This window comes from Cervus canadensis, chromosome 14 (assembly GCF_019320065.1).
Source record: "Cervus canadensis isolate Bull #8, Minnesota chromosome 14, ASM1932006v1, whole genome shotgun sequence".
Lineage (NCBI taxonomy): Eukaryota > Metazoa > Chordata > Mammalia > Artiodactyla > Cervidae > Cervus > Cervus canadensis.
The window spans coordinates 28552789-28579695 of NC_057399.1; the positions used below are offsets into that span (position 1 = coordinate 28552789).

Genomic DNA, 26907 nt, shown 5'->3' on the forward strand with positions numbered 1-26907 from the left:
GACCACCTACAAACAGGGACCCTGGGTTTTAGAGTCTTTTGCTTGTCTGGTTAATCAGAACCCCAGAATTCATCCAGCCCCAAAGAGGCTCTGAAGAGTCTCTCCCTTGTCAGGGCTTGCCTGTTTTATAAACTTCCAAGGCTTTGGTCTTAAGCTGTAGCCAGCTTTACCTTATAATATTTTTGCTTCAAACCGTGAGCGAGTCATAATGGGTTAAGCATCAGATTTCAGACAGGCGATTAGCTCTCCGGCTAAGCCGAGGAAGGATGACTTATCTCCCAGCAAGTACCAGCCTACTTGGGTGTAAGAAAAATAGAATTCGGACTCCTACTAGTCCTAGGTCTTGAGCAAAGGTACCCTTCCATTGTCGATTTCTGCCTAGGTGCTCCGTGGGTGCCAGCAAGAAAGAAAAAAGCACAAGATCCCAACAGGGAGTTTTCGCTATGTTAAGAACTTGAGCTCTTGCTATCTTTTGGTGATTGCATAGGGAGGCACAGGATTACAACAACAGCCCTTCTACGGGGATTTGAATATTCTGTGCCCTGCTCATCCGCCAGCTTCCCATCGTGAGTATCGGCATTTGTTTCTGATTATACACTTCCCCTCTTTCTGGAAGAACTTTGGGTAGGCTAGTTGAGCCCATCAACTTCCTTCTTCCTCTGTACGGGATAATTCTTGTTCATCTCCTTTGTGTAATTTCTAAGAAAGCTTTGAATGCACTTGGAGGAAAATGAGTGACTAAAGCTCACTTTCTGCTTTGGGGACCTTTTCTATAAAAGGCTGTTTAATTTTATCTGGCATGAAAAATAATTAGTGGTGTTCTCACATTCACGGAAATAATGCATTCTTGCTCTTTTCTGGCAGTGTGTTTTAAAATGGCATTGAGTGGACTTTCTCTAATGAAAACCTCAAAGAAGAACCAACCAGGAAATGAGCCTTGATAAGATTCATTCAAACAGTTGTAGAAGTTCTAAGTCCAAAAAAAGTGATGATTCTGTTTTTCCTCTCTTGGCTGCCCTGTTAGATATATTTGGAGTGTGCTATAACTGATTTACTCATTTCCATATGCTTTAGGAAAAGTATGTTCATGTTTTAGAGAATAAGCCTGGTTCTGTTTTTGGGTTGCAGTTCTTTATTAAGGCTGAAAACAAGAAAAGTGTTTGAAATATGCAGTATATATAGCATCAGTGATCTCATCTGGCCATTCTATATGGACAAGTGATCTCACAACTTAAAAATAAGTATGTAGCTGTTTTGAGGATCTTTTAAAATAGAGACCAGATTTCTAATCCGAGTAGTTCTTGGAGCAAGCCATGGCTGAAAATGAAGATAAAATAATATTCTATAATATTAGAAGGCTTTTCTAACCAACAGAATGAAAAGCAGAACTATAGACATGAGGGACAACTGGGCCAAGAAACAAATTGTTGGATTCATGGGATTTGTTCTTATTCTGAAAGTTAAATCTTTGTACTGTTACACTGTCTTGTTTGTGACAAGCCAGATTTGAGTAGTTCGTGACGTTTCTATCAGCTGGATAAGAGGTTGTGGACATGACTACATTTCATCATATAAACCTTTATTTAGAGGAGCTGATGCTAGAGTAATGGTTTATGAAAGCAGTTTTATTATTTATAGCTCTTTTCATTAATCACAAGTCCTAAATTTATTTTAGTTCCTTTTTTGTGATTTTGTTTGATTGGAACAGTTCTCTCTCCAAGGGATCTTATGCATTTTGGACATGGTCTCTGTTAGATAGAATCAAGTGCTAGTCATGGGATTTTTCTGAATTTAGTCTCACAATGTTTGGTTTAGTTGATAAGTTCCATCAACTTTGCAAATAACTTTGTGAAAACATTGATTCAGCTTGTACTGCCAAAATTTCCCTGTCCACTTTCTGAGTCCCCTTTTTCTTACGTCGATATGTTAGCTGAAGGCATTTCAAGTGTTCTATACAGCAGGCACATTTAAGAATCTCTTGAAAGAAAAGGGGAGAATATTCCTAGATTAGAAATATAAGTGAGTGACAGAGGGGATATTTCTAATAATTCGTAAGCCCGGCTGCTTAATATCTTTAAAGCCTTAGTCACACACATCAGTTCTTATATTCTTCTAACTAAAACATAAAAAAGTTCACTCTCCCTCTGCTCTCAGTGTCCTCCTTATCTTGGTGGATACTCAGAGAGGGTATCCACCAAGAAACTTTCCTTTTCCCTAGCATTTCAGACTGATTGACCAGGATGCTTCATTCAAATCAGGACCACCCCCTGGAAATGTTTCTTGAGGCAGCCCATTTGGCATGTTCCCTCCAACTGTGAGACAAAGACTGATTTGTCTTCCCATGACCTGGAGGAGCAGGTAGAAGTACCTAATGGCATGCAGCATGTCCCCTAGCCGGTACTCCGCCTCTTCAGGTGGTGAGTCAGCCCGATGATGCACTGATTTTTATAGCACGGCAGGGTGGAGACCTGGAAGTCCATAGGCCAGTCAGGGAGGAGGGAATGGTTCGCATGTCAAACCATTCCAACAATGCAGCTTACAGGAAAAGATTGCAAAATTCCGAAGCCCTGTGCCACCAGATTTTTCCATTAGCACCACACTTTATACAGCTTTCAGCTCTGCCACAGAGACAGCTGTTTGGCAGTGTGAGGGGAAACAGTCATATCCCATCAAAGCTCTGTGGTCGGTTACCTGTCACCCTGTCCTGTAAGGAATCCCAGCAGTTGTGAGTATTGCCTTCTACGTGCTCATATAACGAGCTGCGGATTCTCTGAAGGTGGTGCTTAGACATTATTTGGGCACTAGAAAACAGCCTCTGGAACTTACACCACCCCAGGATACTGATTTTAAATGAAGAAATCCAAGACAGAAAAGCTTCCAGAAAGGTAAAGGGGGCTTAGATCTGGGGGCTTTTCCTCTAGGGTATTATCCTTTGGTTTTCTGTCCTCTATACACTTTGATGATGAAAAGGTAGGCTTTCCAAATCGTGGTCAATTGAAATGAGCATGGTATGGTTTGGGAATTACCAGAAAGAATGATGCAAAGCTCAGTAGAAATAATTCAGTTCAGTTAGTTCATTCATTCAGTAGCTCACTTTTATATGACTATACAGAAATATACTTGGCAGAGGGCGCCTGTTTCCCTTCTTTGTGTAAGGACCAATACTGAGGTTCTGTGAAAGTTGGTCTGTCTTTTGCCTTATTCTCACTACTTAGTGATTTTGTTTTATTAAGGATAGCTGGCAAGATTAAGGATCTTTGAGCTTTCTAATACTTTTGTTATTTTTTCTGTCTCTCCAAACATTTTAGCTTTCAGTAACTTTAATCTCTGTTTTCTGCTCTGCACTCAGAGCCTTTGTGTTTGGCCTTATTTTGAAAAATCATAGTCTATTTCTGTTTGTTCAGTCATGGTGCCTGAAGAAATCATGGTTGGCCTTCCCAGGCCTCCCTGACTCCAGGTAGTAAGAGAATAGCTCCGTCCAAAGTCATGTGAAAGAAGCAGAGGCTCATCCACCATCCCAGCTGCTACCTATCCTGTTCCCCTCTTAGTGGTGTTGCCCAAAGCACTGTTCTCTTGACCTGGCTGTCTTTCTCATAATTGTTCATATGAACCCTTCTTATGCTTCAAGTCCTGCTTTCTGTCTCACCTCTTCGAACAAGTGTCCTCAGATACTCCCAGTGTGAATTCACCCCTTCCTCTTCTTTATTCCTGGAGAGCTTTGTATTCTGTTCAATAGTCGCCGTCACTCTTTTTTATGTAAGACTTGTGGTTGTGTCTCACTAATCTGTACCTTTGAGGTCTTAAGAGGAGGATTCATGTCATCTTCATCCTGGTATGATGGTATGCCCATCGTGGCTTGCAATATACCCAAAATAGCCAGTGTTCAACCAACAAAGGTTTACAGCCCACCTCCTTGGTGCTGCCTTAACACTGGGCAGCTAATAGAGTAAGATACAGGCATAGTGCCTGCTTAGGAATCTGAGGTGAAGTTGAGCCCTGCCAGTTCCCATTCTTAAATTGTCATATGCTGGGCAACCTTCTCCCAGCCTGTTCACCTGGGTAGTCCCCTGTCATGAACAGGTGGCCTCCACTCTGTCACACATACTCATTTGCATTCTTCCTTCCCATACCTCAAATCTAAGTGGAAGTTAATAGTATCTTCATTTTCTCCATCATGTCCCCTAAGATAGGCCTAAAATGGTATTGTCTGTTAAATGCCTTGGGTTCAGGTACACCGTAGTCATCCAGAGAGGAATATTGTCAGAGGCTGTTTGGGAAGCTCTTTCTAGCTCCCTTGACCTCTCTGTTTCTTTCTCTGTTAACAATCCAACCAGAGTGAGGAGGGCTTCCAATCAATTCCTTTTGCTTATTAGCTACTCCGGTTTGGTGCATTGGTTGAAATTGGATGAGAACCTGAGCTAGTAGCCTCTAAGGTGGGAGTGTGGCCACTGGTCTACCTTCTTTCTCACCCACAGTTTTTTTTTTTTTTGGAAAGGTCTCTACAGATCTATCACCTCTTTTACATGGAAGGAAATAAACCGTCCTTGCTGCTTCATCATTTTACAGCCTTTATAGCCTCTGTGGTAATTTCATTTAAAGTTTTAAATCTTTTAGTTTCAAGCCCCAGTTCATTTTGTCATTTGGCTTTTTAAAATGTTGATTTCAAACCTTGGAGGAAAATATATTGTGAGAAAGTCTCTAGTTTAAATTTGATGAAATTAATAATCATGAGGCAACCCAAACCATAAAGAAAGCCTAATGTGTAGATCAGTCCTGGGTGTTCATTGGAAGGACTGATGCTGAAGCTGAAACTCCAATACTTTGGCCACCTCATGCAAAGAGTTGACTCATTGGAAAAGACCCTGATGCTGGGAGGGATTGGGGGCAGGAGGAGAAGGGGATGACAGAAGATGAGATGGCTGGATGGCATCACCGACTCGATGGGCATGAGTTTGAGTAAACTCCAGGAGTTTGTGATGAACAGGGAGGCCTGGCGTGCTGCGATTCATGGGGTCGCAAAGAGTCGGACACGACTGAACGACTGAACTGAACTGAATGTGTAGAAATTCAGTGTGACTCCAGATTTAAGCCTTAAATGTGTTTGGGGAAATGCACTTTGTTAGGTCAAGTTTGACAAAGACAAGATCCTTTTTTGGTCTTTTAGATTAGGCCCATCATACATGGCGTCCTCTTCCTAATTTCACTTTCCCAGCTGGAATCACACACCTCCGCTAGGGCACACCCTTTTCATGTTGATTGTGGCCTCTCCTTGGAAAATCTCCCTGATAATAAGTTTTAGGTGCAGATCCTTCTAATCCAGGAAGCTAAAGGACAGTCCACCCAATGCTGTCCACACCTATGATGAGAAAGAGCTGTAAGTCCTTGCTAGACCTGTCCTAACCTTGTAATCCCCTTCAGGTCCTGTCAGCTCCCTCAGGCTAAGATGGAGATGGGTGGAGACGGAGCCCTGGTGATGAGGAAAGGAACTGCATACACTTTCTCAGTCATTGCAGTTCTGTTAGACACCCAGGTTTTAGTGTCACATCCCTTCACCAGTCTGGCAGGAAAGGATGATTAACACAGCATAATAAGGTATTTGAATTCTTCAGGGGTTGAGGGGAAGTCTCAAATATAGCAGAAATAATGCAGGCCCTCCATGAGCATGATAGCAGAGCACCTTGCTATCAACCTGTCTCTTTTTAGGATAAAGACTTATGGGTCTTTTCGCACATTAAGCATTTTTGCACATGAAGATTACCTGTGAGAGAAATGGCAGTAGGGATCCTAGGCTCTTGTTTTGGTTGTTGTCTTTGTATTTGTTTCAACGAGGACTCTAGCAATTTTAAATGAGAGGGAGAAAGCAGCTGGCCATCTGGGAAATGGGAAAAGGAAAGGGACAGAAACAGGATGAGATTGGATCCCAAATGGATATGGTGAAGTCCTTGCTTGGTATTAAACTGAGGCTTAGGAGTGCATTCTATTTTACCAACCCAAGGTCTTGTTTTAATTTTAATTAATGGCCAAGATTTTTCCATTAAATAATTTCATATAAAAATACCAGTTTCTTCAACTCTTGAAACGTCTTTCTGGATCACTGAGTGTATACTTCCACAGGGCCATAGTCACCCAGAGAGGACGTGTGCCTTCTAGTCTCTCCCAAACCCCTCCAAACTCCTTCCTTTGCATTGTTAACCTGGCCGCTGAAGGTATTTGAACTTGTGATCTGACCCTTGAGGCTACTTGAATTCCTTAAGGGGCTGCCCCCATTTTGACTGTCAGCTTCCTTTAAGCCAAGATGAAGAACACACTTAAGAACTTCAGAGTTCACAGCTGAGGTTCTCTTCCCTGGCCGTGGCATAGACTCCTCTGAAGCTTCTAAACTGCTGATGCCCCTGGCCCCACCCTGGGAGATTCTGATTCATCGGGGTGGAGATGGGGGGACAACTCAGCATTTTTGGAAGCAGCCCCAGGTGCTTTGACTGTGCAGCAGGGTAGGGAACTTGAGGCATGGGGGTGTCCGCTCTGACAGCTTCCAGCCTTGGCACCTTCCCCTTGATTGGCAGAGCCGATGTTAGCATTGCCACCACCCTGGCCCAGAGTCCTGCCTCAGCTGTGAAATCAGGGCATGGGCTCAGAGTCCTTGACATTATCATACAGTTCTTTAAAAGGAAACAATCACTTCAAGTGTGGCTCCTCTGGAAGGAATCACATTGATCGAATGGGCCCTGGGCATCTGCAGTGCCGGGGGCACAACCTTGGTTGAATGAAGAAGACAGGGGCTCCCATAAGTTTGTAGGGATGTCAGATGTGTGCAAGAATCATATAGAGGAGAAAGCACGCTTCACTGAAAGCCTGGATGGAAGAGGTGACCCCACATTAGGATAAGGGACAGCTTCCAACAGAACTGATACTTTATTTAGCTGGTCTTTGCAAACTGGGAAAATTTTTGTCTGCAAAGATTGAGAAGGGGGTGGTGACACACCAGAAGAGGAAGGAACAAGCAGAAGTGGAGAAGTAGCATGTTCTTTCTCCTCCCCACCCTTCGGAAATGCCGGCTCCCTCCCCCTCACACTATTCTGTGCCCTCTCAGGGCTCCAGGGAAGAGTGCTCACTGTCCAGTGCTGTGGCATATTAACACGTCAGTGGAGCAGCAGCATGGATGACGTAAGCTGCATCATAGGGTTGTCTTGAAGATGAGATGAGTTCATACATGTACCAAGCCCTCAGACCAGTGCTGTCCAAAATAATTGTGCACAGTGGACAGTGAGGAAGGATGGGTGTAAGGAGGGCTTTATGAAACTGATGATTCACGGGCATTTGTCCTTTGTCTTTGGGACTGGAAGGGTGTTAAGAAGTTGGTAACAAGTAGAAAAGGAACACATTAGGGGAAGGTGAATTCAGGCTGTGTCAGGAAATACGCACCTTAAGTTGTCCAAAATGTAATCCACTGTTACTACTCAGTAGTTCATTTAGCTTTGGTTTTATCTCTAGACTAGGGGTCAGGTGCTCTGGGGAGAAGAGTCTTGATGCAGTTAGCCTGTTACATAAGCATCAGAAGTACTGTGGGTACAGATATGCTTGGCTGCCGTCCTGCACCACCATCCAGGGGAGAAGGACCGTTGGGACACTGCCCGCCAGCATGGTGTCACAGAAACCTTTGTCTGCAGCCCATTTCCCTTCTCACAGGGAGTCACTTTTGCTGGCTACTGTCCGCCTGTCAGAGGAAAAGCCTTGAGTACATCTTCATCCTCCCAGATCGCGTTCAGTGGCTTCTTTTGTGTATAAATTAAGGGAGAGTAGAGACAGGCAGGTGTGTCTTTCTCCCGACAGCGGGAACCTTTGTGACTGACACTTTTCAGGCAGAAGGAGCTCCTATTTTTAATTCTTCCCCCATCCCAACCTGTGTCATCCTTGATAAAGTGAAAGTGAAGTCACTCAGTTGTCTCCAACTCTTTGCGACTCCATGGACTATAGCCCACCAGGCTTCTCCATCCATGGAATTTTCTAGGCAAGAGTACTGGAGTAAGATCTTCCCAACCCAGGGACTGAACCCGGGTCTCCCGCGTTGTGGGCAGACACTTTGCCATCTGAGCCACCACCCAAATTGTCCTTGAATAAGGACTAGACATTTATTGAATACAGTGACTTTTCCTGTTAGACCTCGGCTTCATAGAAGCACACAGACAAAATAATTATATTCAACTGCTTTTTGGAATAAACTCTATTCTTACCAGAACACAATATTTATAAAATAAAAATTTAACTGAATTTTTTTCCTTCCAGGAAAGGAATACTGCATTCAGATGCTTTTGTCTTCCTCAGTTTAATTCTTAAGAACAAGTCTTTTGATATTAATGCTTAGTTTGGAATATAATAACGTAACTAAATAGTAACAAAATTTTCTCAGAAGCACAGAGGAGAAAATTTCTCTTCTAAATGATAAAACAAGCCTAAGGAAATTTTAGGATGATGAATGTTTTCTAAAACTGAATTGTGGGGATGGGTAAATAACTGTATACATTAACTAAAACCCATCAAAAACTGTACTCTTAAAATGGGTGAATTTTATGGTAAGTAAATACCTCAATAAATTATAAAGCCCAGAAACAAGGGGGAAATTAGTCTAACTAAATGTAGGTGTTGTTGGGTAAAATAATTTGGAATTTTTTTGATCCTATATTTCAAAGTATCTGGCACTTGAAACTTTGTTCTTTATTAGTTTGTTATTTCTCTTTGAATCAGTTTATTTGGTGTAAAACAAGCCCAGATGAGCCCCATATCATCTTAAAAAGTTTGATCTCTGTAGCTTCACACAGGAAAATGTCTTGTTTCAAAAACTGTCACTTTTAAAGCATTTAGTACCAGGTGGAGCAGAGGGTGAAGTATGGAGTTAAGTGGAGTGAGGTAAGATGTGCGCCAGCACTAAGGTGAACCAGGTAGACACTGTAAATCCAGGGGATTCTTGTAAAACTTTGCCTCTCTCCTCATAGCTGTCCTCTTAAAACGGGCCCTTTAGAGTCATCCTTAATCTTTGTTAATCTCCATTTTACTGTTTAGAACTGGCTTTCCTTGTTTGCCCTGTAGATAGAGTTCAGTCAGTCTTATTCCACTAGAATCAGTCACATTTACCCAGTGTACTTAGGCACACAGGTGAAGAACAGATTTGAAAGGACTTTTTCTCCCTCTTTTTTTAGGGAGAATGAATTTAAACTATTAGAGGGAAAGATGATTCTTACTAGATTTTTAAAACAGAAACAAAACATCACTTAAAGACGTTATCCCCCTAAAACAGAATGCACTTGTTTGGGAACTAATTCTGTGTCTTTGAAAGTCATGTGATCCAGTTGGGATAAAATGTTTAAGGAACTATGAAGAAAAAAAAAAGGTTTGGGTCTGTGGTTTACAAATGGGAGTGTTTTTAGCCTTCAAATTGCATGTTCCATTAAAGAAGAATGAACCAAGAAAAGGAATCACTCGCCTCCAGCTGATCCTGTGTTCAGCATAGCACTGAATCATTTCCTTCATAGACCAGCCCTGCGCCCTGGCTGAGGTCGTGACTGGGAGCTTTTCTCAGCCCTGGATGGTTTAGAGGAGGAGGGACCAAGTCAGCAGGAAGAATGAGGAAGCATTTGCTGCCTTTCTCTCTGTGTTCTTCCAAGAGTTAGCAGGTTTACAACTCCATTTCTAGGTCAGCATTTCATGTGTCTGAGGAACGTGAGCATAGTTTGTCTGAAAAACCGGAAGGGGCCTCAGAGAGACCTGTCTTCACCTCTGTGTTGCTGAGATCCTCGTAGCGGTTCTGTTTGTCAGTAGTTTTTGCTGTCTCACTGAAGCCGAGAGTCCTGGAATTAAACCCCGTGGCCAGCAGGCTGTTAGTTGGTCAGGAAATTCCAAATGGGTATAAATAAATGCTCTGCAGCAGCTCCTGGGCTCTTTGCCTGCTAACGTGTGCAGGCCCTATAACGCTGAGGGAAGTGGGCCCGAGATTTGGCTTCCTGCTGGCTGAAAATCACAAGTTATTTTGTTTCTGGGTGGGTAAGTAAGAAAGCCCCAAAAAAAGAAAAACAGGGGAGAGTGTGACGTGTGGGTGGGGGTTGGTGAAATATAAACTCAAGCTCTGTATGTTATGAAAAATATTTGCTTTTCTTACAGACTGGAAAGAATAACTCAGTCCTGGATTTTTGGTTCAGTGACAGTTTCAGCTTTAGCCATGGCTCTAACATAAAGATGTCATTGTCAAGGGAATGAGAGGTTGCATGTATATGTATGCTAAAGTTTGAGTTCTTGGCTTGCTTAACTCCCAGAGTTTCCTTTCTTGTTGGTAACTCCATTTTTGGTCATTTGTTTTCAGCTGTTTTTCTAATGAGCTGCTCAGTGTGCCTTGAAGTTGGTTTCTTTTTCCTATGTAAACATGGTAAAACAAAATAAGGGCTGGGATTCATACAGTTACTTTAGCCTCTCCCACCCTGCCAAAAGGCATAATGTTTTGTTAGAAAAGCCTTTCTGTCCCAAAGTCCTAGCTTATGCTGGTTCTCTGCTTTTCACAGAATTACCCTCTGAACTGGCACATTTCCTGTGTACGCTTAGAGCAGTGTGTTATTTTTGAAGAAAGTTTGGAAAATAGCATTTAGTCCCCAAGCTAGTTCCCTTCTGTGCATGCATGATAAATTTAGGCTCCAGTTCAGCAGTTGTCTTTAAATCAGACGGTGGACATTAGAAGACAGCACTGCTGAGGCTGGTGAGAACAAGCCCTAAAGAGCCCAGGTATCTCAACTATTAGGAGACAGATTTTGGGTAGAGTGGCTGCATCTTCCAGTTGGCACTGAGCCCTGGAGAAGAGGGCCGTTGTGTGACCCTCACGGCCTCTGTAATGTCGCATGCCTCCTTGCTATAGTGTGTCCTTTATTAACACATCGCCTGTTCCATTCGCAGGAACTGTAACCCTTTCCATTTTCTTTCCTCTCACTGCTCACCTGCAGCCTGGCTTCGAGACCCCTAAGACCTACCCAGGGTGGGATGATGATACAGCAAAAGGAAGCTGCCTTTGGGGATTGTTAGGTTGTGTTAGCTGTTACCATGCAGCTGGAAAGTGCTGCAAATGGAGGGGGCAGAGAGCAAGGCCCCTGGCTCCGTCTGCCTGAGTTCATCTGACCTGACAGCTGCTTCAATTAATTATTCCTTTCTTCACTTGATCACTTAACAGGTGATGTTATGAACTTTGTGTGAAGTATAGTGAGAGAGTCGTGGTCTGGAAGCAACCTTTGGAAATCATTGAGTTCCACCAACATCCTCATTTTATACATACAGACCTTGTTGCTGTGTGTGTGATTCCAGACCCTTGCTGCCCATTGCTGGTCTGTGAACTCAGAAGTATTTATAGCTCCTGTACTTGTTTTGTGAAAAAATTATCCCATCCCCCCAATCTGGACAACTACATGGAAGTGCATTCAGTGATTCTACAGCACACATCTGTGCATAGTGTGTTAAAAAATATTCTGCTCTCATGACGTAATTAGAGATAGAAAAGGATAGTTCATAAAAATCAGTGCTTACCTTTGTCCTTTTATTGTTGTTCAGTTGTGTCCAACTCTTTGCCACCCCATGGACTGCAGCACGCCAGGCTTCCCTGTCCTTCACCATCTCCCTGAATTAGCTCCATCTCATGTCCGTTGAGTCAGTGATGCCATTCAACCATCTTGTCCTCTGCTGTCCCCTTCTCCTCCTGCTTTCATTCTTTCCCAGCATCAGGGTCTTTTTCAGTGAGTCGGCTCTTCTCATCAGGTGGCCAAAGTATTGGAGCTTCAGCTTCAGCATCAGTCCTTCCAATGAATATTCAGGATTGATTTTCTTTAGGGTTAACTGTTTGATATTGTAAGGAGAAAATATTTCCTCTTGGTTATAATATATCTTTAAAGGTTGGAGAAGTCTGTCTGCTTTTGCCTTTGTTTTATATTACCTCCTCCCTATGTATAATTGACACTGGAGTAGGGCTCTCTCTATACCTAACCAGCATCCACACTCCACTCACCCTGAGCCCTAGTGTGCACACACGGACACATGCACCTCCACTGCAGGGCCCAGCCAGCAGAAACCAGGTAGACCTCAAGATTTTAGCAGACTCATTTATTTGACTTTGCAAGATATCACAGACACCTCAAACCCTAGCTCCATGGGCAGGGAGAAAAAAAGCAGGGTGGAAGAGAGGAGTTCTGGACTAGTGTGCCAGGAATGTATGCTTCACTAAACAATGAGGGTGATCCAATAATAGTAAATAATAATAGCAGACCACAGACCTAGCTCTGAGTGCTCCACAGTAACACTGTGAAACAGGTCTATTACTTTCCCAGTTACACAGTTGGAGTAGAATCTAACCTGCCAACAGAAAGTGGCAGAGCCAGGCTTCAAACCCAGGCACTCTGGTCCCAGAGTATCTGATTTTAATCACTACAGCTCTTCCTCCCAGACTTATCTAAATGGTACATGCCTAGACATGAAGCTTTTCATTTCAACAAATACTGAGCATGCTATGTGCCAAGCACTGTGCTAGGCGTTGAGGCATAGAAAAATAAGGATTAATTGGCTCTGTCCCCAGCACACCCGCAGGCTGGTGGGGGAAGACAGGCAGGCAGCTGGTGCTCACAGCACAGGTCAGTGTGTTTACAAAGTGTTCCAGGAGGATGGAGGGGAGAAGGTGACCATTTCTTCCCAGGACAGAGCAATTTTAGGAATAAGAGAAGACTCTACAAATGATGGGACATTTGGGGTTGGGCCCCAGCTGTAATCAGTGGAAGAGGCTGGGGAAGGGCATGCTCGGAAGAGGGAACAGAGTAAACGAAGGCAGAGAGGCTTGAAAGTGCCTTGGTATGTTGAGGTTCTAGGAGGAAGAAGGGTTGGGGACTGGGAAGTGCTGGATTGAGCCAAATTGTTGAAGACTTTTAATGCGACAGAAATGAACTTCAGAACTGTATTTTCTGTAATGGGGCTCCTGGCAACCAATCTGCAAGATTAATATTTGAGAAGGCTCTGCAAGTTTCCAGGGATACCTCAAACAAATGTAAAATTCCTCAAAGAATATGTAACATAGAAGCGCGGAGACATTAGTCTTGATAAAAAACAGACTGCTCTATTTGCATATGAGCAGCAGCAGAGTGTTGGCTGTGTCCCCAGTGACGGGCTGGCTGCTCTCACTTACCCCAGAGACACTGGGGGCACAAGTAGAGGAAGGTTATCATCATCTACATTTATGTAATTTATTTTGAAATAATTTCAACTTATAGAAAATTTATAAAAAAACTCTCTTGCCTCCTTCACCTACATTCAGATTCCCAAGTGGTTAATATTTTGCCACATTTGCTTCGTCTCTTTCTGTATGTATACATGTACTTGTATGTGTGGGTGTATATATAAAGACATGCTTTTGTCATATCTGTTTAATCTCCTTCACTCTGAAATAGCTCTTAGCCTTTCCTTTCTTTGATGACCTTGACAGTTTTAAAAGGAGAGACCTGGGAATTCCCTGGCAGTTTAGTGGTTAGGACTCCATGCTTCCACTACCAGAGTCCTGATTTCAATCCCCAGTTGGGGAACTAAGATCCTGCAAGCTGTGTGGCATGGCCTAAAGAAAGATAGAAAGAGACCTGTCCTTTTATGGGATGTCTTTCAAGTAAATCTGTTGACATGTCCAGATTTAGGCCATACCTTCCAAGCAGAAACCCAGGAGGACTGATACTGTGCTTTCTCAGAGCAGGGCCTCAGGGACATGTGATTGTAGCCTTTATCACCTGGTCCACGTGGTTCTTGATCAGCTTTCTGCTCCATAGAATCACCATTTTCTCCTTAGTGATTGAAAGCTGTTTTGTGCAAGGCATCCTGAGGCCAAAATTCCTGTTCTTCAGTAGGAAGTCTCTGCACACTAGATTCAGCATCCGTTGATGATTCCTGCTTGAGTCACCTACTGTTACAATGGTTGTTAAATGGTGATTTACTGTTTTCTTAACTATTTATTTATTGAAACATAAGTTGGAACTCTGTTATATATTTCTTATAGCATTATGGACTCATAGATACCTGATTTATTCAGTGGACTGTCATCTGCTGCTATCATTAATCCTATTATTTTGATGCCCAAATTATCCCAGGTTTGGACAGTGGAAACCAAAAGTGAGTTTGGGAGCTAACTAGACCCCTGACACTCTTTTTAAATAGCTAATCTGATGTGTGCTGACAACTGAGATAAATAAGGAGTAGGTAGAACCTGCTGTCCGAGTTCAAACAATAGGGGTCCCCTGCAGCAAGATCCTTGTCAGGCAGGCAGAGAGCACTCAGGTGGTTAGAGGCCAGCTGATCTGAAATTAATTCAGCTTGTCAGAGACCTTGTGGTGGGTAGAAGTCCTGAATTTTCAGGATGTATTTCTTACGTTCTCCCAGTCCATATTCTCTGTCTTTAGCCTTCCCCTGGGTAGCTCAGCCCCTGATCAGCGTGGGCAGAGAATCAGGGGCTGAAGCTGGGAGCACTACAGGTTGGCACTAGCATGCTGCCCATCTGTCCCTCTCTCCTCCGCCAGGACACTTGCTGGCTGCCACAGTCAGCCAGCTTTGCTTCACAGACATCTTTGACGCCTGCTGTGCCCATTCTAGTTTCAAATATGGAGCACGTTTGTGCTCTGCATCTCAACAGGCTCAATCAGGGCCTGTATTCCCTAAAATGTCCTCTCTTCTTTCTTCCTGCCCTCACTCCTGCCACCCTTGTCCCTCCCAGATTAGATTTATTGTACTTAAATCACCTTCTGAAAAGGAAATCCCATCATTTTTCTCTACAGTGAGTCATCCATTGGTTTAAAGAAAATATTTTCTTTCTTATTAGCAGAATGAGGTCAAGGATAGAGCCCCAGAGGATGAATACAAAGACCTTATCCCTGTCTGCAGCTCGCCCAGAGGAGTTGTGATGTGTCAGGCCTTCTCAGTTTCCTCTTGAATACCTTAGGGGGACGATGTGGATGTGGGCCACAGACTGCCCCCAAATGCAGGCAAGCTCTTAAGTTCTCATTGTTTTAACACTAGGGCTAGCACTTATTACCTAGTTCAGTAACTAAAACTCACACAGTGCAAAGGAATTTGTGATACCACAAGAAAAATTCATAGGGACTTGAACAGTCTGTGGAAACTTAATGAAGGTTGCTGAAGAGAATTTTAATACATGCTCCAGCATCTAGCCAGAGCAGTCTTGCTAAGATACAAATCTCATCTTTTCACTCCTGTGTTCAGTAGCTACCTGATACACTTGAGAACTACAAACCTGCCTCACAGGGACCTGTGTGACTGGGGCTTAGTCCCCTCTGCCTCAGTTTGTGTTTTCCTTATCATGCAAAGCTCTTCTCAGTTCCTAAAAGTTGCAGGTTTCACATACGCTGTTTTCTCTGCCTAGAATTTCTCCCATCTTGGTCTCCCTGACAAATATCCCCCAACCCCCACAAACAAACAAACACTTCGCCCAGTGGACCCCTCAAATACAGCACCCTAGCAGAATACTCTCTATGCCCAGCCCAGGTAGAGGTTCCTGCCCTGTCCTCACATACCTCCTGGATTTTAGTCTCACAGCACTTATCTTAGTTGTTAGTTTTTTATGCATCCTTTGTTTCCCAGAGTTCACAAGTTCTATCCAGGTAGGCTCTCTGTCCCTTTTGATTTACTCCTAGCAGTGTTTGCTGCATGGTAGGTTCTTAATAAATACATACTGAATGAAAGAATAAATCCATCTTTGAGCCTGACAATTGCAGCTTCCCTAGGTCAACATTCCGTCTCTGGGGTGTGGGGACAGGTAGACCTGGAATGTGGGACCAGGATGAAAAGAAGCAGTGATGGAAGACAGTGGAATGTGTGTGGGGACAGGTTACAAATGCAGAGATAAGAAGAGCTATGAGAGGAGATCTGAAGATTGAGGGGGAAAAGCCAGAAGCAGTAATGAAGAGTTCCAGATATAAGAAACAACAGCACATTATAACTTAGTCATATAAACAAACCAAGCCTGTAAAACTGAGTTATGTTGAGCTGGTATTTCCCATGAACTTCTGGCAGCCACTTTTGCTTTCCTTCATGTTGTCATTTTATTTGAACAAAGCATATTTGGGTAGCCATTTAAAACAGCTACAACCCGAAAAGAAGTCTAGGTGAAATCAAGTAGGTAATATAAACTTCACATAACAGGGATTCAGGCTTTATAGAACCAGCCCTGACTTCTAATAGGTGCTTATCATTTGAATGAATGATTGGATGGATAAGGGAAAAGAGCAGATAGAAAAACAATTCTTTGGTAATTGGAAGAGCAAGAGAAAAATCTCATTTGCCATACATTCTTGGAAAAAACAGGAGGAACACTTATATTGTTACATTGTGTATTCTCTAAAAAATAAGGTTTCCCGTAGATTTTGGTGTGAGAAGCTCCTTGGGTCTCAGTCTTAATTCGAACAAGTGTCATCAGAAGTTTCCTGTTAAACCTGTCTAGAAGGACCTGTTCCACATCATTGTCTTCTTCATCCCTGCTCTATGCCGGGGAGAGTTGATTTGCTAACTCAATTACTTTCATACTCTGAGTAATTAACTCCATGAGAACTTCTCTCTCATCAAGTTCATCTCAGAGTTGATCCTACTGCTTTTCTTTCCTGCCTCTCGGCCTCAGCTGATGTTGAATCTTTTTGACTGCTTTAAACAGCAGGATGCTTGCACTCTGCTGCTTTTAAGTATGGGAATCTGTGTTTAATTATGTGCTTCTTGGGGACTGACTCAGCTCTTTAGGCAAAAATCTTCATGCTTCATGTGAGAGGGGACAATACAGTAATAGGAATTAGCAGAGTTCTTCAGTTTCAATAGTCAGGTAGAATATCTGCTGAAGAAAAACACATAAAAGAGTGTTGGCACATGGGTGCAATTATTTTTCATGGCACCACTAGTCAGTAATTGGGCCTAGAGTATGCAGTGGTGAAACCAGGACAAAGAAGTCTTTGTATCCTAATTAATAGATAGAGTAATAATATCAAAGTTTTGCCCATTTAAAAGTCCACCAGGACATATTATTTCATAAACCTCCAGTGCTTTTTACTCAGAGTAAAGAATGGCTCACTGTGGTAGGGTATATAGAAAAGTATTTAAAAAAATTAAATAAAAAAAAGAAAAGTATTTACTGGTTTCTGGCTCAAAATTGGCATTTTTATTACCCTGTCACTTAAGCTTGATGCTGTAGTCCTGCTGAAAAATGGAAGACTTGAAGAACACAGCTTACATGGCCAAATTTTCAGTTGCTATATGTGATTTTTTTACTCTTGCTCACTGTCTTTAGTACAGGCACTCTCAGCCTCAACACCACAGTCTGCCCTCAGTATTCTCAGGGGATTGATTCCAGGACCCTCAGGGACAGAAAAACCACTGTTGCTCCAGTCTCTTATATAAAATGACATAGCACAGTTGACAGTCTTTATCTATAGGTTTCACATCCACAAATTCAGAGGGCTGACTCTACTGACATTTTAGACCGGGTAATTCTTTGTAGAGAAGGTAGGACTGTCCTGAGCATTGTAGGACGTTAGCAGCATCCTGGCCTCTACCTCCTAGATGCCAAAAGCACCCCTTCTCCTAGTTGTGACAAGCAAAATTGTTTCTAGAGTTTGCCAAATATCTCACGGGGGGCAAAATCACCCCCATTTAAGAAACACCACTAACAGGTTGGTACTCCCAGGCTAGTTTCTTACCTTCTAGTCTTCTACCTCCAGGCCACTACATTACTTTTTATGTCTTCCCAAACCAAATATTATTTGGACATTAAGTTTAGCTTCTTTGAAAAGTTAAAACCATATAATACTTTATGAATCTAAACAAAATGACTTTTGAAATAGCCATATCTCCATTTCACTTTGTTAATGCAGAAAAATTGCAAGGAACATTTCAAATTGTTCTTGAGTCTGTGCACTAGCTCTGTCACAGAGCACTAGTTTTATAGCTGGTGAACATATAAATAAAGAGTAGAATTACCATCAGTTTGTTGTTTTCAGCTTTTCTCTGAATACTTGGGGATCTGGTCTGGACTTAAGAAGCTGTCTGCAGTTGGTGCTGTCACATTTGGTGTTTGGTTTCCCCAGTTTGCAAACTGTGCAAACTGGGTTAGGGGATAGAAGATGATAGAGGGACTCTGACCTTGGATGTCTAGGAAGTAGGTCAACCCTGAAAAGCGACATAGAGCACTATTATAAGCCCATCCACTTAGGCTGACACACAAATGTAAATTTTGGTGGTTCTGCCTCTTCACTTTGCTTCTGCCTTGCCTTTTATTTCTTTTCCATGCACTCCCCTGAGCCCCCTCCCCCTGCCCCCCGCACTGGACTGTGAGCATTGTTAGAACGGGGGCCTTGTCTCCTTTGTTCACTGTGTCCCGCAGCTCCTACAACAGTACTTGGAAAATAGTAATAAGAGGAAAGGGAAGGAAAGGGGGAGGGAGAGAGAAAGGTGTTACTAAAATTGTCTTTTGAGAATCAGTATTAACTATACATATAGGGTAAATATATGAGTCATTTTTTTTATTTGGTCCTCACATCACATTTGGGTACTGTGTAACATTTTAACTGGTCCCCTGGAATTTAATCTCTTTCCCTACCGGGGTCTAATCCACACACAGCTGTGAAGACATTCCTTGTTGATCGTTTCAGTCCCTAGCACATGGCCTGGTGTGCAGTCTCTCAGTGATGAGATTCCCCTGCTCCAGGACCCAGTGCAGTATCCCCTTCTGTACTAGGTCACCCCTCTCTTCTAGCCTCCTCTTCTGGCCTCCTCTTTCCTTGCACTACTAGGCTCTTACCTGGCTCATCAACCCCTCTTTCTACTTTATTCTGTCATCACTTACCTTGTCTTCAGAACTCATCTCCTGGTCAGATTTTTTCATATATCATCAGATTGTTCTTGTTGATAATATACTTTTGTAATTGACCTAACTTAGTGTTATGTTTCAGATGTTTGGCATTTATCTCACATCTAGACTGTACCTCCTTTTATTTCTTATAAATCCTTCCTCCTCCTCTTTCCACTGAATAGGACCATTTTCTGCACCCAATTGAGCTTTGAATAAATGCTATATAATGAAGGTAGAGGTGGTGCCAGGAGCAGTCTCTACCTCTGGATTTCCAGACATTCAGAAAATTCTTGTAAACACCAGGGACACCCCTCTGATTCCAGACTGTTTAACTGGAAGCTGTTACTTTCCGGATTCCAGTTGCAGATAACAGCCAGTGGTTTCTGGCTTCATATAAGCTCTGTTAGTCCAAAAGGGCTTTTTAGGCAGTTAACAAATCTCCTTAATAACCTATTTAGAAACTTTTTTTCATTGTTGTTTTTACACTTCCTTAATTCTTGAATTTATCAATTTTTTTGTGATGAAAATGTTTTAATGTAATATCGCCCCAGTTTATTATTAAACATTTTTCAATATCTGGTCCTAATTTTCTTTTTTCTTTTTTTTGTGAGGGGGAGAAGACAACACTGGGCAAAGAGTACTGTGTCCATTAGAGTTCAGTTTAGCTCTCAGTAACAGGAACTCCAAGCAAACAATAGCTAAACAAAATTAAATATAAATTCACATAAATGCATAGAAAGAGGTAAGTTTTCCAGGAGTAGTATAGTGCTTTGATCCGCAAAGCTCTTATAGACCCAAGTTCCTTCAAGCACCTTGTTCCTCCATCCCTCAGTGTGATCCCAAGTCCAAAATAGCAGCTACTGTTCCAGTCATTACATCTGCATTCCAGACAGCAGGACAGAAGTAACAAAGAGAAAGGATGTCAAAGAACTAGTCCTGTGTCTTGTAAGGGAGGCTTCTGGGGATTGTTGCATGACATATCTGCTTATGGACATAGTAACAGTGAAAGAAGCTGGGGAAATACTGTGTTTATATTTACCCAATTAAACAAAGGGAGTCCAATTCATGTAGAAGGGTGAGGTAGCACATACTGAGGAACATTTAGTTATCTTTGCTATGACTGCCCCATACATTCCTCTGTCATATGAGGTATCTTGGAGTTTATTTCAATACATTCCAATACATTTCAATGTATTATTTCAATATTCAAAACAGTGACTTGTAATCATATTTTTAAAAGATGAATACCTATATGCTGTACAAATTTTTTAAACCATTAAAAAAACATTAAAATCACCCATGATTCCAGAACCTAAAGATAAATACTGAAACAGCATCATATAAGAAATGTCCTTAACAGTAATATAGAACAAGCAACTTCAGACTACAGAGTATTTACATGTTTTTCAGAGATCTCGGTTATACTGTATATTCAATTATTACTTCAGTAAACATTATAAAACATCTTTATTCATAGCATCTTGTTAATTCATGTTGTGTGGTTGGAAGGGAGAGCAAGGGAGGAGCTTTTAAAAGTTAAATTTGTTGCTCTCACTCTAGTACAGAGAGAAAAGACAGACAAAAAAGTCGGGAGGTCAGGGCACTGTAAATGCTCTGTTTGTGTTCATGTATGTAAAGGCACATTAGAAAGCAGGAAATAAGATAATCATAACACTAGGTATCTTTACTTAACAGTAGAATAATCTGTACTATGAAGAATTGTTTGGGAAAATGACACCTTGAGAAATACACGTTCCTTTTTAGTTGTTAGAGAATGAAACTTGGATTACAAGTCCTCGGGAGAATCTGAATCGAACACTATTAGGAAATAATCAAGCTCAACACGGTTAAATTCTAACCTCCCCTGGTTCCCAGATTTAGAAGTCCAAAGTTCATCTGGGGATAATTCTGCGTGACCTGTACCTTTCCTGAACTTCAGAAATAACTAAAGATAAGTCGGTTGAATTTCTCTGGAAAGTGTGACATGCTTTGTTTTCTAAACCTTGACGTTAATGCACTTTAAAAGTTTTGAAGAGTAATAAAAAAATTAACCTTTCTAAGGAAAACGCTTAAGTTGGAAAATTAGCTATGTTAAGACATACACAGAAAAACAAGAGCTATACCAAAATACTAACAATTGCCACTAGGTGGTGAGATATGAGTAACTTTTTCTTTAAATGGTTTGTGCATAAGATTTTTAAACATTCCTTTTCGTGTTCTTATTAAAATTGAAGTATAGTTGCTTTACAATATTATACTAGTGTACTGTATTTATATATGTGTGTACAGCATAGGTGTTTTGTTTGTTTGTTTGTTTAAGCAAGGTGGTTTTTAAAAAGTGTTTTTTAAGAAACGTTCAGTCGTGGCAAAGGCTCAGCAGAGATCACTGTTCAGGGATAACTCTGGTGTGCGGAGCCGGGCGCTGGGAACCCGTGCGCGCGGGGGGCGGCGCTGAGACCCCGCCGTGAACAGTGGGGCCCTTTGTGCCCCGACTTGCTCAGGTGGCCCGGAGCCGAGGCCGCCAGTTGCCACAGCAGAACACACACTCTTTCACGAGGAAGGGACCGGTGCGACAGAGACAGAGTCTCTCTGTGGAGACGTTTAAACTGCCGGCTTTATTTTGACTCTTGGCAGAACTGGCAAGAAGAACACACGTTCTAGAAAGCTCCGGGCTTCCTGCTTGCAGTGCGAACGCGGGACGGAGCGGCTCAGTGTGCGGGGGTGGGGTCGCCGGGCCGCTGAGACCTCATTGGTGCGGCCCCGGCCTATGGCGTGTGCGCCCGGCCTGCTGCCGAGTCTCCCGGTGTCCACCCTCCTTCCCTGAAGGGTGGAGAGCCTGGGCCCGCGAGCTGGAGTGCGGCAGGCCAGCCGGCGAGAGCGCAGCGGGCGCCCGGTAGGTGTGCGGCCGGCAGGCGGGAGGGCGGCAGGGGCCCCCCACCAGGGGCTCAGTCCCCCGGCCGAGGCCGGGGCGGGCGGCAGGGGGGAGCGCTGGCCTCAAAGGTCTGAGCCAGCCCAGCTTAGAATCTACCTGTCCCAAGCCTGCAGTTTTTCTTTGCTTATGGAGTTTCAGACAGCACTGGAAACAGGTCTGGCTGCATACTTTGAGTGAGCATGTTGTCCTTGTGGAGTTAAAAAGGAAAGAAAGAAGACACATTCTCTTAGCGGGAGCACAAGTGTTCCGGCGCCTCGCTCCTCGTCCTCGTGCCCTTCCTTAGATCAGAAAATGTTTGCTGCTGAGCACCTCTTTCCAATAGAATTCTTTATCCACGTGCCTTAGAATTGAAATCTTATTAACAAATTTTAACAGCTAAAACAACTTAATGGCGTTTTAAATGATGATACGAAGGGTAGTTTTTATTCCTCTCTCTGGCAGTTTTCTTTTTTGTACTTTTCTTTCCAACATTTTAAAGAGAAGCGGGCAGATGGAGGCAAAAGGTTTGTTCAGAGTATTCACACTGTGGGGTGTCACATGTGGCACTGTTGAGTGTGGGAAGCACAGAGCAGCAATCCGGATTGCTGCAAGTACCTGGGCCTTGACCCAGTCAGGTGGGCTTTTATGCCCAGGATAGGAGTAGCCATAGGGCTTCCCTTCTGGCTCAGAAGGTAAAGAATCTGCCGGTGATGCAGGAGATCAGGCTTGGATCCCTGGGTCAGGAAGATCCCCTGGAGAAGGGAATGATTTCCCACTCCAGTATTCTTGCCTGGAGAATCCCATGTACAAAGGAGTTTGGTGGGCTACAGTCCATGGGTCACAAACAGTCAGACAGCACTGAGCAACTAACACTAGAGGTAGGGGTACTGATGGCTTTTCAGTCAGTACTTCGGGATCCTTCCCATAACACTCAGATGCAGAACTTGTTATCATGACTCTAGGCAAACACATTGCTTAATCCTACAATGTAAACAAAAACAACCTTGGTTTTCAGTTTGAAATGCATAGCTCAGGTCAGCAGCAAGATCTGTGCCTTGAAAGTTTCATATTTCCTTTTCTGAACATTTGGTTCAGCCAGAAGTAGCATTTATCAGATGCCGTATGGTCCAGTGTTTGGAGTACGTTTGCCCTTTCTCCCTTTGCGTCTGTTGGGAGCCATCGCAAATACAAAACAAGGTATTCTTGAAATAGTGGATGTTTTGTCCAGAAGAAGTCAAAGAGGGGGGAAGAAACAAAAACAACTTCTCCTCCTCTGTTGGGATAGAATTTGTTTTGTTTTTAAATAGGAAGCCACAAAATATAGTTGTAGTCTATCCACAAACTGTCCTGGCCCCCTTGCTGCTGGAGTTACTCACTCAATGTCCCATGTGCCCCAGTGTTCTCTGCAAGGAAGGTGTCTAGGCAAATTGTGATCTTGTAGGGGTGGTCAGGCACTGGGGTACCTCAGCCACTGTTTATATATTCCAAAAGAGCAGTAGGTGGGCGAACTCATGTCCAGGCTTCCTGGCTGTCCACCGACTTGGTCCGTTATTTTAAGACTTCTCAGTTTTTCTGCCTCAGAGTACACTTTATAAAATAGCAGTCTTAGTGACTGCTATACTTCAAGGGATTGTAGACAGAAAATGAAATTATCTACTTGAAAATGCTTTCAAGTCTTCAATGATTCTTTAAAAAACTCAAGTACTTGGTTAGGACTTACTATGTGCCTGGCTCTTAAAAATCATTTTCTCATTACATTCTTTTAACAGCCTTATGACTTAAATACTTGTATTTCCATTTGTACTCAGAGGTGAACTGAAGTTCTGAGAGGTTTGTTAACACCCATTTGTTAAGTTGTAGATTCAGGATTAGAACATAGATTTGGCAGCTCTTAAATCATATTTGCTTACCATGCTACAACATACACAAATACTAGTTTTTTTCATTGTGTGTGTTAATGGCATTATAATCTCCTCTCTCTCTCTCTCTCTCAGGAAAAGCAGATGATATTCTGAATGGAGAACAAGACAGGGAACAAAAAGATCCTTATTTTGTGGAGACCCCCTATGGTTACCAACTAGACTTAGATTTCCTCAAATACGTGGATGACATACAGAAAGGAAACACCATCAAGAAAGTGAACATCCAGAAGAGGCGGAAGCCATCTGGGCCATGCCCAGACTCCAGGGCTGCACCTGGCCAGCACGGCGTGTGGACTTCCACTGAATCCCTCTCATCCTCCAACAGTGATGACAACAGGCAGTGCCCCAGATTCCTCCTAGCCCGAAGCCAAGTTACATCAACCCCAATCCCAAAGCCACCTGCCCCTCTGGAGACCTCTCCCACTTTTCTTACCATCCCCGAAAGCCGACAGCTGCCACCACCATCACCACAACTCCCAAAGCACAACCTTCATGTCACCAAGACACTGATGGAGACCCGGAGAAGACTCGAGCAGGAGAGAGTCACCATGCAGATGGCACCTGGTGAGTTCCGAAGGCCCAGGCTGGCCAGTTTTGGAGGCATGGGCTCCACCAGCTCCCTTTCCTCCTTTCTGGGTTCTGGAAACCACAATCCCACCATGCCCCAGCTTCAGAATGGCTACCAAGGTAATGGGGATTATGGTGGCTGTGCCCTGGCTGCTGCCGCCACCTCCTCCATGGGCAGCTCCATCCGTCACAGCCCCCTGAGCTCAGGGCTCTCCACCCCCGTGACCAACGTGAGCCCCGTGCACCTGCAGCACATCCGGGAGCAGATGGCCATCGCCCTGAAGCGCCTGAAGGAGCTGGAAGAGCAGGTGCGAACCATCCCTGTGCTCCAGGTGAAGATCTCTGTCCTGCAAGAGGAGAAAAGACAGTTGGCCTCACAGCTGAAAAACCAAAGAGCGGCATCCCAGAATGATGTCTGTGGTGTGAGAAAGCGGTCCTACAGTGCTGGGAATGCATCCCAGCTGGAACAGCTGTCCAGGACCCGGAGGAGTGGTGGGGAATTATACATTGACTACGAGGAGGAAGAAATGGAGAGCGTGGAGCAGAGCACCCAGAGGATAAAAGAATTCCGGCAGCTCACAGCAGACATGCAGGCCCTGGAGCAGAAGATCCAGGACAGCAGCTACGAGGCCTCCTCAGAGCTCAGGGAGAACGGGGAGTGTCGGCCTCGAGAGTGCCGGTCTGTGGCTGTGGGCACCGACGAGGACATGAACGACATTGTTGTGTACCGCAGGGGTGCCAGGTCCTGTAAGGATGCCGCCGTGGGCATGGTCACTGAGACGAGGAATTCTGGGGTCAGTGTGACAGAAGCCATGCTTGGAGTGACTACTGAAGCTGACAAAGAAATTGAGCTGCAACAACAGACTATAGAAGCCTTAAAGGATAAGATCTATCGCCTGGAAGTACAGCTTAAAGAAACCACCCATGACCGGGAGATGACTAAACTCAAGCAAGAGCTGCAAGCTGCTGGCTCAAGGAAAAAAGTTGATAAAGCCATGATGGCCCAGCCGCTTGTTTTCAGCAAGATGGTGGAGGCAGTGGTACCCACCAGAGACCAAATGGCTGGCAGTCACGTGGATGTGGTTGACACATGTGTGGGAACATGCGTGCAGACAAGTAATGTAGGCATCTCCTGCCAGCCCGATCATGAGAATAAAGAGGTGGGACCTGAGCTGCCCATGAATTGGTGGATTGTTAAGGAAAGGGTGGAAATGCATGACAGATGTATTGGGCGGTCGGTGGAAACGTGTGACAAGAGCGTAGGTATGGACATCAGTGTCTGTGAAACGGGCAGCAACACGGAGGAGTCCGTGAATGACCTGGCACTCCTCAGGACCAACCTGAATCTCAAAGAAGTGCGCTCCATCGGCTGCGGAGATTGTTCTGTTTTTGTGACCATCTGCTCTCCAAAGGAGTGCACCTCCCGAAGCGTGAACACAGAGGCTGTCAGCCAGGTGGAAGCTGCTGTCATGGCCGTGCCTCGAACTGTGAGCCAGCACACCAGCACGGTTCTAGAACAGGTGAGCCAGTTCACCAACACTGAGATGGCCACACTCACAGAATCCTGTACCAACACTTCCCTGAGCACCGTGGATAAGCAGACCAGCACCTGCACTGTGGAGATGCGGACGGTAGCTGTGGGAGAAGGCCGGGTCAAGGACGTCAGCTCCACCAAGATGCGGTCCATCGGAGTGGGGACGGTGCTCTCTGGCAACGCTGGGTTTGACAGGCCATCAGCTGTGAAGACCAAAGAGTCAGGCGTGGGGCAGATCAGTATTAACGACAACTATCTGGTTGGCCTCAAAATGAGGACCATAGCATGTGGTCCTCCCCAGTTGACGGTGGGGCCGACAAGCAGCCGGAGGAGTGTAGGTGTTGGGGACGAGCCTGTAGGAGAGTTCGTGGACAGCCCCCAGCCCCAGGCACCATCTGGAATGGAGACAGGCTTGGATCACTACATCGAGCGTGTCCAGAAGCTGCTAGCGGAACAGCAGGCGCTGCTGGCTGAGAACTACAGTGAACTGGCAGAAGCTTTTGGGGAACCTCACTCACAGATTGGCTCCCTCAACTCCCAGCTCATCAGCACTTTATCATCAATCAACTCTGTCATGAAGTCTGCAAGCCTTGAAGAGCTCAGGCACCCTGACTTCCTGAAAACCAGCTTGGGTAAGGTCACAGGTAGGTGGCACTTCTGAGGGACCTAGGAGTGAGGGAGGGTGGGGACAGTGGAAATCCAGGAGGGATTTTTTTTTTTTTTTTAAACTGCTAGAGCCAATTTTTGGAACCATGGAGAAAACTTTAGAATGGTAACAGGTAGAACGAAAACCAAGAATCTAAACCCATAAACAGCTCTGCTGATTCTTATTATCTCATAGTTTTGTTCCCCTGGCTGAGGACTAAGACTAGAAGAAGAAAAGCAAACTAGAGTTGGCTGGCTTAGGGGCTGTCTTCTGAGGCTGCTAGTTTGATAGATGTCTTTTAGTTATTTACTTGCTGGTTTTACACAGGGCAGCCTGAAAAAAAAAGTCTTGCACTGTTTTCAACCACAATTACCTGTATACGATCAATAAAAAAAAAAACCGGTATGAAGTGTTTTTAACTAAAACTTTTAGGGG

General features: G+C 43.9%; 1 protein-coding gene across 5 annotated transcripts in view; it reads left to right on the forward strand.

Annotated features, from left to right (window-relative positions):
• KANK1 (KN motif and ankyrin repeat domains 1) overlaps window positions 1-26907 on the forward strand; it is a 213263-nt gene that overhangs the window by 160352 nt on the left and 26004 nt on the right. For 2 of the 5 annotated variants that reach the window (XM_043486546.1, XM_043486549.1), the window contains exons 1-2: window positions 9883-10035; window positions 23798-26470. In XM_043486546.1, the coding sequence (XP_043342481.1) occupies window positions 9909-10035; window positions 23798-26470 (2800 nt within the window). In that variant the 5' untranslated portion in view covers window positions 9883-9908. Of the gene's footprint in view, window positions 1-9882; window positions 10036-21635; window positions 21786-23797; window positions 26471-26907 lie in introns of those variants that run through there. The other 3 variants (XM_043486548.1, XM_043486547.1, XM_043486550.1) reach the window with 2 other exon arrangements.